Raw genomic sequence first — 18560 nt, forward strand, 5'->3', positions numbered from 1 at the left:
TGCGGTGCTTGACGCTCAACGTCAAAACAAGTCAACTATGCTGGTTGGTGAACGTCCTGAACGTCAACAAGAGCAAGCGGCAGCGGCTGAACGTCCACAAGCGGCTGAGAGTCAACACGGGACTGCATCGAGTGAGGCTCTACAAAACACGATTGACGTGGCTTTGTAACGTCAATGTCAACAGGACGAGCAAAGGCTCGTTTGGGCGGCTGACGGCCAAGATCTCGATCAGCTAAGCGACGAGGATCATCGTGAACCTGCTCAACAGAATAGTCCTCCATAAGAGAGGCAAGCTTATTCTGCATGTCTTGCCGTACAACCCATTTAGGATCAACGGGAATGGTTGCGGTAAGAGACGAGGGTAACGTCTGTGACTGCAAAACCTTGCCTACAAAAAGACTCTCGGAGCCTGTGTTACGCTTTTGTTTAGGCGGCGAGCAGTCTTCCGATGACTGCATAGGGTCAGAGCTGTCCTAATGGTTAAAAACAGGACGCTGGACCTGTCCTGAAAGGACTGACTTTCGCTTAAAGGGCCTCGAAACCTTGTTCCACGGTTTCTTATGCGAAAAGCCTTCGGATGACGAGGAGAAAATCGTCTCGCTCGTCTTATGGTAGGGGCGGTGTTGATGAGACACGCCTGAAACCATAGAGGGAACGTCTGTTTGCTGATCAAGTCCTCTCGAACCCATAAGTCGTACGACATTACTTCTCCCCTGGGCTTGGGAGCTTGCAAGAGGTCTCGGACTAGGCGAACGACAGGCACGAACAGACGAACCCTCGGTCGCAACACTGATAACACTTTGCGCAATTATCACTTTATCACTACGATTTTCTGTTTTGCACTTACTTCACTGAAATCGAATTTTTCAACAATTCACATTAGGTATGAATAAAACTGATTTCTACCTGAAGCACGCAATTCTACCCTCATCAAAAGGTTATAATTGCGAAATCAGTCGTATAATGTAAGCACATTAATACAAGTAAAAAACAGTAAACATATATTAAGATAAAAAGATCAGTGGCTGGGAAGGAGACTAAACACTAGTTCATTCAAAACTACGTTTTCAATCTCTCACCGTACAGTGCCTTGGGACGAGAATAAAAACTAAAAACGTTTTATCCTTTCTCCCCGTACAGAGACTAGGGACGAGAGTAAAAAACTGACTCGAGAACAACGTTACTCGCTTGGGACGAGAATAAAGATCGGAACGTTCTCTCTTCCTCTCTCTCTCTCTCTCTTGATTTCGCACCGAAGAGAAGAGCCCACTTACCTTTCGTCAATAAACAGGTTATTTGACCAAAGGAAAAAACTGAAAGGTTTTTCAATTAACAAGTTCCTTTAAAATAGTATTTAAAACATTTAAGTTTGAAAGAAGAATGAACAAAACGTCAGAATCGATTTACTCTTTCTGCAAAGTGAAACCGTGATTCTCTCTCTCTCTATCGTAACGATAGAGCGCAAACTGCATAGCATAAATAAACTAAACGTTAGTTCATCTTTGAAACAGTACGAAGACTATTCAAAGAAAATCTTTCATAAAATATCTACTCAAAAATATTCATTTAATAAGTTTTAAATCATTTGCTCTGTAAAAGTTATTTACGATTGAAAGGGCTCAACGTTGTTTAACTTCGGTTTCCAAGTTAGGACCGCCTACTCTCGGATTAGAGGAGGAATAGGAAAGGTCGCATATAAACAAATCATTAAAATTTATCTTGATGTTTATTATAAATGGAAAGCTAATCGAAGAGGCCTAATAAAGGCGGTTGAGATATAAAATATATAGAGGAAAATCTATAATTAATTTATAACGTGATAAGATAATTGCTAAAAGCCTAAAACACACTTCCGTACTAAGGGAAGGGTCGGCCATTTAAAAGTCAAAGAAAGTCCAAAAAACAATCCAAAGTCATCAAAAATTAAATCTATCCAAAAAAGAGTTCAAGATTTAAGTTGAAGATAAAACACCTGCACTGCGAAAGCTCAAACCAAAAGGAAGTACTTCACCAAATATGTTGAGAAAACTCCAGGTTATACAGCGAGTATTGATACGTCTTGTCGTTAAGGCCGACAGAGAAAAATTGGGTCTGTTTACATGTATATGCGGTATCTGGCCGATAGTTGGCGCTAGTGGGCACACCCGCAACCTTCATAGCGATCGCTCGCGAGTTTTTGTGTGTTTTTTTGTCGAGCCGCCGGAGGCTCAGCTATTATATATTCACCGGCTAAGTTAAATATTTAAAAGTGTAATTTTTTAAGCTCTAAAAAAAAATCATAAAAAAAATTTCAAGACAAAAATAATAAAAAAACAATTTTAATTTTAAGTGTTTAATAGTAAGAATAAATTTATTATCAAGTGTACATAACATAATTAGTATTGATACGTTTTTATATCTGCCGTCTCCTCCCCTTCTGACTCCACCCACTACCAGCTCAAGTCACGTCACTCCAAAGGTAAATAAAATTTCATTTTTCCTTCACAGTACAGTATATAATTTTTATTTATATTATTATTTAATTATATACTGTATAGTACATGTATATTATATATTACTATACTATTTTGTTACTAATTCTTAATATGTATACTGTATAAGATTTTGATGGTTTTACCTGGGGTTTTGCACGCATTAGCTATTCTATTGCCCGCCATACGACATTTTCACCATACGATACCAACTCCGGAACGGATTAATGTCGTATGGCGGGGGTCTACTGTACAGTATAGTACTCTAGAAGTTTTATTCCAGCTGTGACCAAGTTGTGGAATGATCTTCCTAATCGGGTAGTTGAATCAGTAGAACTTCAAATGCTCAAACTCGCACCAAATGTTTTTATATTGAACTTTTATAGTTTATATTTCAAATATCTGTTTTAAAGTTAATGTTTTAGAAATATTTTGTTTTAATTTTTCATTACTTCTTATATCGTTTATCTATTTTCTTATTTCCTTAGCTCACTTGGGCTATTTTTCCCTGTTGGAGCCCTTAGCTTGTAGCACCTTGCTTTCCAACTAGGGTTGTAGCTTAGCTAGTAATAATAATAATAAAAGTGATGATGGTAGTACGTGTGCAGGAGAGCCTTGCTTTTCCCAGCTACCTCGGTAACAACCGGGAGGGTTGTTAACACCTCGCTGAATCTTTTCCTATGTAAGGAACGAAGGTTTGTATTCATGTAAGAACATAGTTCAATTAAGGTTGCAACGGTACGTCTGTACTCGTTGCGGCCTAAGGCTTAATTGAAGAGCTTTTGACAAGTGCAGAGGCCCTCCCTGCCCTCACTTCACGCTGCCTTAAATGATTCAACGTCCATCCAGATCCCATTCAAAACATATCTCCTTCTTAAAAAAACCATGGTTTGTATTTCACTGGGGAACAAATTATCCATGGATTCAGATGACAACATTCATTGTACAAATAACTGATTGGGTTGCCTAATTCCTAAAATACTACGGATGTACAAGTACAATATCCTCAACATTCAAAACAAAACGGTTACTCTAACTACAAAGCATTTTGACTTCTTTTAATCCCACTCTGCAAAATTCTTTTACATTCATTTGGAATTTATATACATAGTAAACTATTCAGGAAATTTCTTACCCTCATTCATGTACAGCTGCCATCCTTTGTAAGGTGTGGGTACTTTGGGCAACATGGTAGTGATCTGAGGTTGACATATACCCGCCATCGAAAGAGTGACTTGCGAAGACCCTCCAGGAGAAGGGGTTGTCATCAGTCTACCTCCTACGATAGTAATAAATAAAAATAAGCACAATAAGAGAAATATTCCATATAATGGTAGATAAAGGTTACAAAAACACTTGCACCCTATTTGATATTGGATGTATTTCACAAATAGACAACATACAGTACAGTACTTAGCTGAGCATATCAAAATCATCACTAGAAAAGAAAACAAAATACCTTGAAAGCCATTACTGCTCCTCCCCCGGTTCCAGCCACCTCGACCTTGCCAATTTCCTCTACCACTTCTCCCTTGCCAGCCTCCTCCACCTCCTCTTCCTCGCCAACCTCCTCCTCCTCTTCCTCGCCATCCTCCACCACCCCTGCCTCTCTTACTTTTATTTCCATTGTCATTGTCTGACATCTCAACAGTTTTAAATTAAGTCCTTACATTTATCATATAGTGTGTCTGAAAAATAAGGCATAACAACCTTAATTATACCTAAAGCAACAAAAAATAATAAATTTAAAGTACTGTAATTTGTATTTTTTATAACGATACAAACCTTGAGCCCTTTACTAGGAATATACTTTCTGCAAAGCTACAAGAATAGCCATAAGACTTTTACGAGGTATAACTACCCCACACCTAGTTAGCGGGGGTAGGGAGTAGCCTCCTGGCTAGTACAATGGTAACGTGTTTGCCTAGCATTCGCATGGCAAGAGATCGATCCCCGCCCAGGACCCTGAGTTTTAGCTGTTTACTGGGGAGGCTACTGCTGTGGTAGGGCACCACAGTGGGGGGTTGGGCTTGCCCGACTGACGTTCTGGTGAGCATCTATTCTGATGGAACCGGAACTGAAACCAGTCACCTTTAACCTTTAACCTTTACCAGCTACCCGGCTTACACACACCTGTGTTGTCTCGTCACTTTTGATTGCAGGCAATACTTGCAGGGGGATAAGTAATGGCGGGACAAATTTGTATAAAAGGTTCAAGGTTTGTATCATTAGAAAAAATACAAATTACTTTAAATTTGTTATTTGTTCCGACACTCATACAAACACTTTTGTTAAGCGTAACCCGGGTTGCAAGACCCCGAAGAGTCAAAGAAACGGGAAACACAAGTTTCCGTCCCACGAGAGCCCGAGGGCTCAACGTGACAAGAGGCACGAGAGCCCGAGGGCTCAGTGAAACCAAGGTTGCGTAAGGGGACCACCGATGCCCAGTGGCGGTCTTCTCTCGCGAACGAGAGACTCGTTCCCCAGAAGGTGAAACCTGTCTCAGAGAATGCATAGCCACCGACCCTAGTGGGTCAGTAAAATCCTTGGCGTCGGACACAGACACGAAGTCTGATCGACGATCGACGGGCTGCAGCGCCTGCGCCAACAAAAGGAGGGTCACCCTCTGCGGAGGAAGGAGATGAACACCTTTCCTGCGCTCCTAATTGAAGATCAAACAGAACTTCCTTCGAAGGGGGATCATCGATGACCGGATATGGTCAGAAGGATACAATATCAATAAAAGCAGGCACTCCCTTGATGAAGGGAAGGAGCTGACTTTCTAGGGGAGTCAATGCCCTCAACCAACCATGCCCTCAGCCTGGTGTAACCATGCCTGTGCTGCTACTCGGCTGTACCCCAGAAGGGCCCGGCAGAGGAGCAGCTTCGGAAAGATGTTGGGGGGGGGGGGGTACAAGCAGCAGCTCGCGAATTCTTCGATTTTGAGGAAGAGCGCGTAGACAAAGAATCGCGCTTAGACTTCTTCTTCCGACACCTGAACCTCTCCCACTGAGAGGCAGGTCACTCCCAACACTGATCGCAGGTGTCATCCCTAAAACACCCATAGCCCCGGCAAGTCACCCACATCAGGTGAGGGTTCGTCTCAACGGATGACATAAAGGGACCGCATGTGCGGCCCTCGGGGCCAGGACATGTCCTTAGACCGGGACTACAGTCACACACACCTGAAACAAAAAAAAGATAAAGATCAGTCAACACAAATCAAAATACAGGAGAGAGCGACAGTACATCTGCATTCTACCAAGCCAAAAGCAAAAGTGGTTACTCAGCCGACAAGTGTGAATGAGCGGGGTAGCCGGACTACCTCCCCCCCACCGGTTAACTAGCGGATGGGGTAGTTATCCCTCACTGAAATTGTCTTGGCTCGTCTTTCAGCTACGTCAAAAGTAATACCCCTATAAATAACGAAGGGTTTGTATTTGGGTCGAGACAAATATCTCCTTAGTACTTATTTAACTTTGACGGCTGTTTTTCTGGTCCTATACAGCAGGGGAACCCTAGTCCCTACAGGATCTCCACAGTCATTTTATCTTGCTCGTTCAAAGTACGTATTCAACATTTCATATCACATATTGCTCATTTACTGTTAAATCATCACTGTCAAAGGACTCGCAAAATAAGAAGAGTCTTCAGTTTCCTCTTAAAGGCCTTAATATCTTCAATCATCCGGATGTCTTGTGGGAGCTTATTGTACAGTCTCGGGGCCGCATAATTAAAGACTCTAGAGCCTACAGTAGACATATATCTAGGTTCCAACAGCTTGAAACCATCTGTAACTATAATGTACTCATGTCAACACGATTTGTTGGCTGCACAATATGCAGCAATTCTCGTAGATATTTTGCACGACCGGGTCTGACAACTTGGTGGGTTATTGTACATATCTTAAATTCAATTCTTGCTTTAATCGGCAGCCAGTGTAAATCAATTAGTAAAGGAGTGATCCTTTTTCTAGGTGGGACACCTATTATCAGTCTTGCTCCTCTGTTTATTATGTTTTGTAATTTCTTAAGTTGTACTTTTGGTAAATTGTAATAAATGGAGCCTTAGTAGTCAATCCTGGTAATAACTGTTTACAATTCTTTACAGAATACAGTACTGTATTCATCCAGGCATATTTTTATAAAAACAATGTTTCTGTGATGATAACCAGCAGTTTTTCCTACATTGCTTATTTGGGCATTGAGAGACCAGTTACATTCAAGAGATGTGCCCAGCTTGCGAACTATGCTAGATATCGGGACCGAGTCGTTATTTACGTTTATTTGAATATCACCTAAGTTTCTTACGCAGTTTTTCTTTCCCACCACCATAAACTCAGTTTTCTTCTCATTTAATTTTACTTTGACTGTCATCCATCTAAACAGCCAGATACAGATGCAGGACAGTATGTCAGTACAGCACTCACTGGGGACCAAAGTCAAAGTGAGGTTGCTCTACCTGTCAGGTGGCCAGTGATCCCTTCGCTGAAGTCATACTCCTATCAAAGGTTGAGGGATTATATTATGTGTAGTAACAAAGAACAAAGTGTATTTGAAGATCTATTAGATTATTTAAGTTCCAAAGTCCTATGTAATAATGTACTATGCTATAATAAAACTAATCGTATTAGTCTTAAAGGTGTAACTGGGGGATTCTGAAGGGATGTTGACGACATGGCAACAAATGAAAAATGTTATTTTTATTAATAAAATAAATTTTTGAATATACTTACCCGATAATCATGTAGCTGTCAACTCCGTTGCCCGACAGAATTCTATGGAGGGATACGCCAGCTATCACAATACTAGAAGGGGGTGTACTTACCAGCGCCACCTGTGGCCAGGTACTCAATCATTTGTTGTTGACACCTCCTCAATTATTCCTCGGTCCACTGGTTCTCTCTGGGGAGGAAAGGGAGGGTCGATTAAATCATGATTATCGGGTAAGTATATTCAAAAATTTATTTTATTAATAAAAATAACATTTTTCAATATTAAACTTACCCGATAATCATGTAGCTGATTCACACCCAGGGAGGTGGGTGAAAACCAGTGTACATGATTAAAGGATAGCTAAGTATCCCATATTTCATATAACAGTTATCTCAAATAACAATGAAATAATAAGTACCTGGTAAGGAAGTCGAATAGAACCGTTACTCTGCCTTTTATTTAAAGTTCGTCTTCCTTACTGAGCGCAGCGTTCCTCTTGGAGGCTGAATCAACCCAAAGGTGCCAAAGTACAAGGGGTTGCAACCCTACTAAAGGACCTCTACCAAACCTTTAACCCAGGCGCTTCTCAAGAATGAATAGACCACCCGCCAAATCCAAGGATGCGGAAGGCTTCTTAGCCTACCGTAACAACCATAAAAACAACAATAAAAGTATTCAAGAGAAAGGTTAAAAAGGTTATGGGATTAAGGGAATGTAGTGGCTGAGCCCTCACCTACTACTGCACTCGCTGCTACGAATGGTCCCAGGGTGTAGCAGTTCTCGTAAAGAGACTGGACATCTTTCAGATAAAATGATGCAAACACTGACTTGCTCCTCCAATAGGTTGCATCCATAATGCTCTGCAGAGAACGGTTTTTATTAAAGGCCAACGAAGTAGCAACAGCTCTTACTTCGTGGGTCCTTACCTTCAGCAATGCAAGGTCTTCCTCCTTTAAGTGAGAGTGTGCTTCTCTGATCAGAAGCCTTATATAGTATGAAAGCCCATTCTTGGACATGGGTCTCGAGGGTTTCTTGATGGCACACCATAAGGCTTCTGACTGTCCTCGAATAGGTTTAGACCTCTTCAGATAATATTTGAGAGCTCTGACAGGGCAAAGAACTCTCTCTAGTTCGTTACCTACCATGTTGGAGAGGCTAGGTATTTCGAACGATCTAGGCCAAGGACGTGAAGGAAGCTCGTTCTTTGCTAGGAATCCAAGCTGAAAAGAACATGTTGCAGATTCGGTTGTGAAACCAATGTTCTTGCTGAAGGCATGAACCTCACTGACTCTCTTAGCTGTTGCAAGGCAAACGAGAAAAGCAGTCTTGAGGGTAAGATCCTTGAAGGAAGCTGACTGGAGAGGTTCGAACCTAGATGTCATAAGGAACCTTAAGACTACGTCTAGATTCCAGCCTGGAGTGGAAAGACGACGTTCTTTAGACGTCTCAAAAGACTTGAGAATGTCTTGAAGGTCCTTGTTGGAAGACAGGTCCAAACCCCTGTGGCGGAGAACTGAGGCCAACATGCTCCTATACCCTTTAATCGTAGGTGTTGAAAGGGATCTCTCATTCCTAAGATGAAGAAGGAAGTCAGCTATTTGGATCACAGAGGTATTGGTAGAGGATATTGAATTGGCTCTACACCAGCTTCGGAAGACTTCCCACTTAGACTGGTAGACTCTACGAGTGGAAATTCTTCTAGCTCTGGCAATCGCACTGGCTGCCTCCTTCGAAAAGCCTCTAGCTCTAGCGAATCTTTCGACAGTCTGAAGGCAGTCAGTCGAAGAGCGTGGAGGTTTGGGTGCAACCTGTCTACGTGTGGTTGACGTAGAAGGTCCACTCTTAGAGGTAGAGTCCTGGGGAAGTCGACTAGCCATTGAAGTAGCTCTGTGTACCATTCTCTTGCAGGCCAAAGGGGAGCAACCAGCGTCAGCCGTGTCCCTTCGTGCGAGACGAATTTCTGCAGAACTTTGTTTATGATCTTGAACGGAGGGAATGCGTACAGGTCGAGATGGGACCAGTTCAGAAGAAAAGCATCCACATGAACCGCTGCAGGGTCTGGAACAGGGGAACAAAAAAGCGGAAGTCTCTTGGTGATGGAGGTGGCAAACAGATCTATGGTAGGTTGACCCCACAAGGTCCAAAGTCTGTTGCACACACTCTTGTGGAGGGTCCATTCCGTGGGAATGACCTGATTCCTTCTGCTGAGGCGATCCGCTGAAACATTCATATCGCCCTGGATGAACCTCGTGACCAGTGTGAGGTTTAGACCTCTTGACCAAATGAGGAGGTCCCTTGCGATCTCGTAAAGGCTCCTCGAATGGGTCCCTCCTTGCTTGGAGATGTAAGCCAAGGCTGTGGTGTTGTCTGAATTCACCTCCACCACTTTGCCTAGCAGGAGGGACTTGAAGTTCAACAGGGCAAGATGAACTGCTAACAGTTCCTTGCAATTGATGTGGAGTAATCCTTGTTCTTTGTTCCATACTCCTGAGCATTCCCGTCCGTCCAAGGTCGCACCCCAGCCCGAGTCCGATGCATCCGAGAAGAGATGAAGGTGGGGGGTCTGGATGGCCAATGAAAGACCCTCCTTGAGAAGGAGATTGTGCTTCCACCACAGGAGAGTGGTCTTCATCTCTTGGTTGATAGGGATAGAGACTGCTTCTAGAGTCGAGCCCTTGTCCCAATGAGCCGCAAGATGGAATTGAAGAGGGCGGAGGTGGAGTCTCCCTAGCTCGACAAACAGGGCCAGTGATGAGAGGGTCCCTGTGAGACTCATCCACTGTCTCACTGAGCAATTGCTCCTCTTCAGCATGCTCATGATGCACTCTAGGGCTTGGTTTATCCTGGGGGCCGATGGAAAAGCCCGAAAATCCCGACTCTGAATCTCCATTCCCAGGTACACAATGGATTGGGAGGGAATGAGTTGAGATTTCTCTATATTGACTAATAGACCTAGGTCTCTGATTAGATCTAAAGTCCAAGAGAGGTTCTCCAGACAACGACGACTCGTGGAGGCTCTCAACAGCCAGTCGTCTAGATAGAGGGAGGCTCTGATGTTCGACAAGTGCAGGAATTTCGCTACATTCCTCATCAGATGAGTAAAGACCATAGGAGCTGTGCTTAGGCCAAAACACAGGGCTTGGAACTGATAGACAACCTTTCCGAAAACGAATCTCAGGAAAGGTTGGGAGTCTGGATGAATGGGAACGTGAAAGTATACATCTTTCAAGTCCAACGAGACCATCCAGTCCTCCTGTCTGACCGCTGCTAAGACCGACTTGGTCGTCTCCATTGTGAACGTCTGCTTGGTGACATACTCGTTGAGAGAGCTGACGTCCAGCACCGGTCTCCAACCTCCTGTCTTCTTGGCCACAAGAAAGAGACGGTTGTAGAAGCCCGGGGATTGATGGTCCCGGACTATAACCACTGCCTTCTTCTGCACAAGTAGCGACACTTCCTGTTGCAATGCTAGCCTCTTGTCCTCTTCTTTGTAGTTGGGAGAGAGGTTGATGGGCGATGTGGTCAGAGGCGGTTTGAGGCAGAATGGAATCCTGTAACCGTACCTCAGCCAACTGACAGACTGTGCGTCTGCACCTCTCTTCTCCCAGGCTCGCCAGAAGATCTTGAGTCTGGCTCCTACTGTTGTCTGGAGAATCTGAGAGTCAGTTCTTTCCCTTAGATGTCCTGGGTCCTTTCCTAGACTTGCTCCTGTGAGAGTCTGGACGGGAGCTTCCTCGGCTGGGGGCTCTACCACGAAAGGGCGGTATGAACCTCGTAGCCGGGGTATCAGCAACTGGGGAGCGATAAGTCTTGGGGACAGTGGTGGAAACCTTAGACTTACGAGCCGATGAGGCTACAAGATCGTGCGTGTCCTTCTGTATCAGGGCAGCTGACAAGTCCTTAACTAGCTCCTCGGGAAAGAGGAACTTTGAAAGTGGAGCAAAAAGGAGTTGTGACCGTTGGCACGGTGTAATGCTGGCGGAGAGGAAGGTACACAGTTGTTCCCTTTTCTTCAACACCCCTGATACAAATAACGACGCTAGCTCACCCGATCCATCTCTGATGGCCTTATCCATGCAGGACATAATTAGCATGGCAGAATCTTTGTCCGCAGGAGAGGTTTTCTTGCTGAGGGCTCCCAGGCACCAGTCGAGAAAGTTGAACATTTCGAAAGCTCTGAACAACCCTTTCAGAAGATGATCCAGGTCTGAGAAGGTCCAACAAACCTTCGAGCGTCTCATCGCAGTCCTCCTAGGCGAGTCCACCAGACTTGAGAAGTCAGCCTGGGCAGAGGCAGGTACTCCCAAGCCTGGTGCTTCCCCTGTGGCATACCAAACGCAACCTTTCGAAGCGAGCTTCGTTGGAGGGAACATGAAGGAAGTCTTGCCAAGATGTTGTTTAGACTGAAGCCACTCCCCTAAGATCCTTAAAGCCCTCTTGGAGGATCTAGCTAGGACAAGCTTCGTATAGTTGGACTTAGTTTGTTGAACGCCCAGCGAAAACTCAGATGGAGGAGAGCGGGGAATAGCAGAGACGAAGTGGTCTGGGTAAATCTCCCTGAGTAGAGCCAAGACCTTTCTAAAATCAATAGACAATGGAGAAAGCTTAGACTCCTCCACGTCTGATGAGGGATCAAGGTGTGCCTCCTCATCATCCGACACTTCATCAGCAGAGGGTAGCGAAGCAATAGGACCAGAATGCTGAACCGCAGAGTCAGAACGGGTAGGAACAATAACAGAGGTTTCCTCATCTTGAGGGAAAACCTGAGGCTCAGACTGCATAGGCTGAACAACAGACGAAGCAGAAGGCAGGCGCATGGGTGAAGGAGGTTGACTCCTAGCAAGAGTTGAACCCAAGGATTGCACAAGCTGAGCGGAGGACGGAGGCGGAGTAGTCCGTTCCTGTTCCTGTGAGATGAGTGGAGCATGAAGAGGTTGAGGCTGCGCAGAACAAGGTAAAGTTCTCGCTAGCTGAGGCTCCTGAGGCGCAAGTCCAGGGTGTAGAGGAGCTTGCCTAGAGGAGGGTTGAGCTCGCTGCAGCGATGGTTGAGCAGACAGACTCACGGAGGGGAGAGGTTGTTGTACCCCAACCGAGAGTTGCACCACTGGTGGAGCAGCAAGAGGAGGAGGAGGAAGAGTGGAATAACTCTCCTGATCCCAAAGCAAGGGTTGCCTTAAAGAAGGCTGAGGCTGAACAACACTGGGAACAGCAAACTCCGAAAGTGGCTCAACATCGTACGCCTGGCAGATGGTGCTGCGACCAGGCGGAGCAGGTGCAGGCTGGGCGAGCACAGGCGGAGCGAGAACAGGTGGAGGGAGTGTAGGCGGAGGAGGAGGTGCAACACTCTCAGCCCGACACTCACGCATCAAGTCCGAAAGCTGAGCTTGCATGGACTGAAGCAGGGTCCACTTGGGGTCGGCAGAAACGATAACAGACTGAGGTAAAGTCACAGTCGGGCTCTGTATAGGCAGAACCTTACTCCTCTTGGGCGGAGTAGAGTCGACCGATGACTGAGGCGAGTCGGAGCTGAGCCAATGACTACAACCTGGCTGAGCACTCGCTGACTGAACTCTACGTTTAAGAGGTCTCGAGACCTGAGACCAACGTTTCTTCCCTGCATGATGATCAGCGGACGAGAAGACGGGCTCAATCGTCTGCAGGTGGGAGTGACGGTCTAAGGAAGACACGCCCGCAACCACCGAGGATAATTCTGTGCGCCTAACAAGGCCTGTCGAACCCTTAAGCCCTTCGACATTGCTTCTCCCCTGGGCATGGGAGCTTGCAAGAGGTCCCGGACTGGGAGGACGACTGGCTCGCACAGAAAAATCCTCACGCACCACACTGGCACCACTAGCACTTGGCACTGCACAGACACTAGCACTCGTCACAGCACTGGCACTATTTCCACCCACTGCACTCTTGACCTTTAGTTCTTTAACCTCGGCCATCAGAGACTTATGGTCACTTACCACTGATTCTACTTTATCTCCTAAAGCCTGAATAGCACGCAAAACAGTTGACATATCAGGCGGAGGGCACACAGTAGGTTCGGGGGTAGCCACTACAGGGGTAGGAAAAGGTAGGGGATCATGAGGTGAGGAAAACATAGAAGAGTGAGAAGAACTTCTCCTAACTCTACCTCTCTCTAACTTAGATGAATATTTTAAAAGACGGACAAATTCCAATTCCGAAAGTCCGGCGCACTCCTCACATCGATTTTCTAATAGACAGGGCCTGTCCCTACAGTCAGAACAAGCGGTGTGAGGATCTACCGGGGCCTTCGGAATACGCCTATTGCAAGACCTACATCGCCTATGGGAGGGAGCTTGCGAAACGTCAGACATCTTGTTTCAAAGAGTTAGTCAAAGGGTGATCCAAAAACAAGCAAAAATTCATAAACCGTTAACCAGTATTTATATAAAAGCTATCTAGCTAATATAAAAAGGATTCCAGTAATGCGACAGCCGTTAATCTAAGAGAATACTTCCCCAAATATCCATGAATAAACTCGAAGACCATAAGCGTATCCCAGAACGTCTAGCCGGAAGCACGACAGAGGAATAATTGAGGAGGTGTCAACAACAAATGATTGAGTACCTGGCCACAGGTGGCGCTGGTAAGTACACCCCCTTCTAGTATTGTGATAGCTGGCGTATCCCTCCATAGAATTCTGTCGGGCAACGGAGTTGACAGCTACATGATTATCGGGTAAGTTTAATATTGAAAATTAAGGAGGTACCTTAGGTCAAAGTATACAGTATCTATCTGATTTAGTTCAATGGGAATTAAATTCTCTTTTCCAGTGCCTCACCCAACTTGTATTCACTAATCTACAACACCTGCGCCCTTACTAAGCCAACAGAGCTACCCTAGGTAGTTTTATTAGTGTTACAGACAGAAAAACCTATTCTAATTAAAAACGGGGATTCCTATAGAAAAACGTCCATTTTCTTCAAAAATGATATTAATTTTCTCTACAAATAAAACTTAATTATCTAAGAAATAATAATCAATGGAAGTTAGCGTCCACAGCTCAGTACATACCACTTGCCAGTACATAGGAGCTTGATGCTTATTTTTTACTGTGCGACCGAGCGCACAGCGCAGCAAAAACCACTATATTTCTAAAAAATATCCCTGTTTTTAGAAGGTCTAACGAGTTTTCGATTCAGGTCAAATTCAGTAAAAGCACACGAGCCTTTGTATATTAGTGGCTAGTTTCTCCCTCGAGGAATAAAAATGGACATCAACTAAGCTCAACTTTCCCACCTAACCTACAAGCCGTGTCCTTACCTACCTACCTCACGGGGGGGGGGGCTAACGGCCCCATGCGAGCCCCCTTACACTGCCGTATTCTAAGTTAACCGTAATCATACATGCAGGAGGCCGCTATCATACATACACCCTAAAGAACATTATTTACTACAGTAAAATGATATTTTAATTATAAAATAAATTTTTGAATATACTTACCCGGTGAATATATAATAGCTGCAACTCTGCGGCTCGACAGACAACATACTCAAAAAACTCGCGAGCGATCGCTATGCAGGTTGCGGGTGTGCCCACCAGCGCCAACTGTCGGCCAGATACCACTCTCGGATGTAAACAAAACCTTCAATTCTTCTCGTCCCACTGCGTCTCTATTGGGGAGGAAGGGAGGGTCATTTAATTTATATATTCACCGGGTAAGTATATTCAAAAATTTATTTTATAATTAAAATATCATTTTTAAATATTAATCTTAGCCGGTGAATATATAATAGCTGATTCACACCCAAGGAGGTGGGTAGAGACCAGAGTTAATATGTTTACAGCGTATAAGCTAAGAGTTTTTTCATTTTGACAGTTATCAATATAACAAAACCAAAATAAATAGGTACCTGGTAAGGAAGTCGACTTAGACGATTACTCTGCCTTTTAAGTCTGTCTTCCTCACGGAGCCCAGCGATCCTCTTAGGATGCTGACAGACTCCCAGGAGCTGAAGTATCAAGGGCTGCAACCCATACAACAGGACCTCATCAAACCCCTAATCTGGGCGCTCTCAAGAAATGACTTTGACCACCCGCCAAATCAACCAGGATGCGAAAGGCTTCTTAGCCTTCCGTACAACCCAAAAAACAATATTAAAAACATTTCAAGAGACAGATTAAAAGGATATGGAATTAGGGAAGTGTAGTGGTTGAGCCCTCACCCACTACTGCACTCGCTGCTACGAATGGACCCAGTGTGTAGCAGTCCTCGTAAAGAGTCTGGACATCTTTCAAGTAAAATGACGCGAACACTGACTTGCTTCTCCAAAAGGTCGCGTCCATGATACTTTGCAGAGATCTATTTTACTTAAAAGGCCACGGAAGTTGCTATAGCTCTAATCTCGTGCGTCTTAACCTTAAGCAAAGATCGGTCTTCCTCACTCAAGTGTGAATGAGCTTCTCGTATTAACAATCTGATAAAATATGACAAAGCATTCTTTGACATAGGTAAGGATGGTTTCTTAACCGAACACCATAACGCTTCAGATTTACCTCTTAAAGGCTTAGTACGAGCTAAATAGAACTTAAGAGCTCTAACGGGGCATAATGCTCTCTCTAGCTCGTTGCCCACGATCTTTGATAAGCTAGGAATATCAAAAGATTTAGGCCAAGGACGAGAAGGCAGTTCATTCTTGGCTAGGAAACCAAGTTGAAGAGAACAAGAGGCTTTTTCTGTCGAAAAACCGATGTTCTTGCTGAAGGCATGAATCTCACTGACTCTTTTAGCTGAGGCCAAGCACACCAGGAAAAGAGTCTTAAGAGTGAGATCCTTCAGGGAGGCTGAATGTAAAGGCTCGAACCTGTCTGACATGAGGAATCTTAGGACCATGTCTAAATTCCATCCAGGTGTAGCCAAACGACGTTCCTTAGAGGTCTCGAAAGACTTAAGGAGATCTTGTAGATCTTTATTGTTGGAAAGATCTAAGCCTCTATGCCGGAAGACCGAAGCCAACATGCTCCTGTAGCCCTTGATCGTGGGAGCTGAAAGGGAGCGAACTCTTCTCAGGTATAAGAGAAAGTCCGCGATTTGGGCTACAGAGGTACTGGATGAGGATACAGATACTGACTTGCACCAGTCTCGGAAGATTTCCCACTTCGATTGGTAACCTCTAATGGTAGAAGCTCTCCTCGCTCTTGCAATCGCACTGGCTGCCTCCTTCGAAAAGCCTCTAGCTCTCGAGTCTTTCGATAGTCTGAAGGCAGTCAGACGAAGAGCGTGGAGGTTTTGGTGTACCTTCTTTACGTGTGGCTGACGTAACAGGTCTACTCTTAGAGGAAGACTTCTTGGGAAGTCTACCAGCCATCGAAGTACCTCGGTGAACCATTCTCTCGCGGGCCAGAGGGGAGCAACTAACGTCAACCTTGTCCCTTCGTGAGAGGCGAACTTCTGCATGTTGACAATCTTGAATGGTGGGAATGCGTAAAGGTCTAGGTGAGACCAGTCTAGGAGAAAGGCATCTATATGTATTGCTGCTGGGTCTGGGACTGGAGAGCAATAGATTGGAAGCCTCTTGGTCATCGAGGTTGCAAATAGGTCTATGGTGGGGTGACCCCAAGTCGCCCAAAGCCTCTTGCACACATCCTTGTGGAGGGTCCATTTGGTTGGAATTACCTGACCTTTCCGACTGAGACAGTCTGCTAGAACGTTCAAGTCGCCCTGGATAAACCTCGTCACTAGGGATATGCCTCGATCTCTTGACCAGATGAGCAGGTCCCTTGCGATCTCGTACAGTGTCAGAGAGTGGGTACCTCCTTGTTTGGAAATGTACGCCAAGGCTGTGGTGTTGTCCGAGTTGACCTCCACCACCTTGTCTAGAAGGAGACTTTCGAAGCTTATCAAGGCCAGGTGAACTGCCAAAAGCTCCTTGCCGTTGATATGCATGCTCCTCTGACTTGAGGTCCACAGACCTGAGCATTCCCGACCGTCCAGTGTCGCACCCCAACCCAAATCCGATGTGTCTGAGAAGAGGACGTGGTTTGGTTTCTGAACTGCTAGGGGAAGTCCCTCTCGTAGACTGATATTGTCTTTCCACCAATTCAGGCAAGTCTTTACTTTTTCGGAAATCGGGATCGAGACCGCCTCTAGCGTCTTGTCCTTTTTCCAGTGAAAAGCTAGATGGAATTGTAGAGGTCGGAGGTGTAGCCTTCCTAGCGAGACAAACTGCTCCAGGGATGATAGAGTTCCTATCAGACTCATCCAATTCCTGACTGAGCAACGTTCTCTCTTCAACATCTTTTGGATTACGAGCAGGGCTTGATCTATTCTGGGGGCCGACGGAAAAGCCCGAAAAACTGGACTGCGAATCTCCATCCCTAAATACAGAATAGTTTGGGATGGGATCAGCTGGGACTTTTCCAAGTTGACCAGAAGTCCCAATTCCTTGGTCAGATCTAAAGTCCAATTGAGATCCTTCAGACAGCGATGACTGGACGAGGCTCTGAGAAGCCAATCGTCCAAATAAAGGGAGGCTCGGATACCCGATAAATGAAGGAATTTTGCCACATTCCTCATAAGCCTCGTAAACACGAGAGGAGCAGGACTTAGGCCAAAGCACAGGGCCCAAAACTGGTACACCACATTGTCGAACACAAATCTCAGAAAAGGTTGGGAATCTGAGTGAATGGGGATGTGTAAGTAAGAGTCTCTTAGGTCTAGAGAGACCATCCAGTCTCCCTTTCTGACCGCTGTTAAAACTGACTTCGTGGTCTCCATGGTGAATTTTGTCTTTGTGACAAAGACATTCAGAGCACTGACGTCTAGCACCGGTCTCCAACCTCCAGTCTTCTTTGGTACTAGGAAGAGACGGTTGTAAAACCCCGGTGATTGAAGGTCCAAGACTTTGACCACCGCTCCCTTCTCTAGCAAAAGAGACACTTCTAGTTTCAGGGCTTGTCTCTTTGCTTCCTCTCGGTACCTGGGAGAGAGATCGATGGGGGACGTCGCTAGAGGAGGTTTGCGTACAAATGGGATTTTGTACCCCTCTCTGAGCAACCTCACAGACTGTTGATCTGCGCCTCTCTTCTCCCAGGCTTGCCAGAAGTTCTTGAGTCTGGCACCTACTGCTGTCTGAAGCTGCGGGCAGTCAGACTCTGCCTCGCGAGGACTTGGTTCCTTTCCTCTTTCCTCTCTTTCCTTCGGCACGAGTACTTCCCCTGCTGGGGGCTCTGCCACGAAAGGGCGGAATAAACCTGGACGCTGGCGTGTCTATCCTCGGTCTAGCAGACAAGGCAGACGAAGGGGTCCCTTTGCGAGCCGAGGACGCAACCAAGTCATGGGTGTCCTTCTGCACAAGGGACAACGAAATTTCTTTAACCAAAAGTTCAGGAAACAAGAACTTAG

General features: G+C 45.3%; 1 protein-coding gene across 1 annotated transcript in view; it reads right to left on the reverse strand.

Annotated features, from left to right (window-relative positions):
- LOC137648203 (vascular endothelial growth factor receptor 1-like) overlaps positions 1–18560 on the reverse strand; it is a 72353-nt gene that overhangs the window by 50678 nt on the left and 3115 nt on the right. Inside the window, 2 exon segments of the mRNA XM_068381128.1 lie at positions 3607–3750; positions 3931–4159. Coding sequence (XP_068237229.1) covers positions 3607–3750; positions 3931–4114 — 328 coding nt within the window. The 5' untranslated portion in view covers positions 4115–4159.

The sequence above is a fragment of the Palaemon carinicauda genome, chromosome 10 (genome assembly GCF_036898095.1).
Source record: "Palaemon carinicauda isolate YSFRI2023 chromosome 10, ASM3689809v2, whole genome shotgun sequence".
Lineage (NCBI taxonomy): Eukaryota > Metazoa > Arthropoda > Malacostraca > Decapoda > Palaemonidae > Palaemon > Palaemon carinicauda.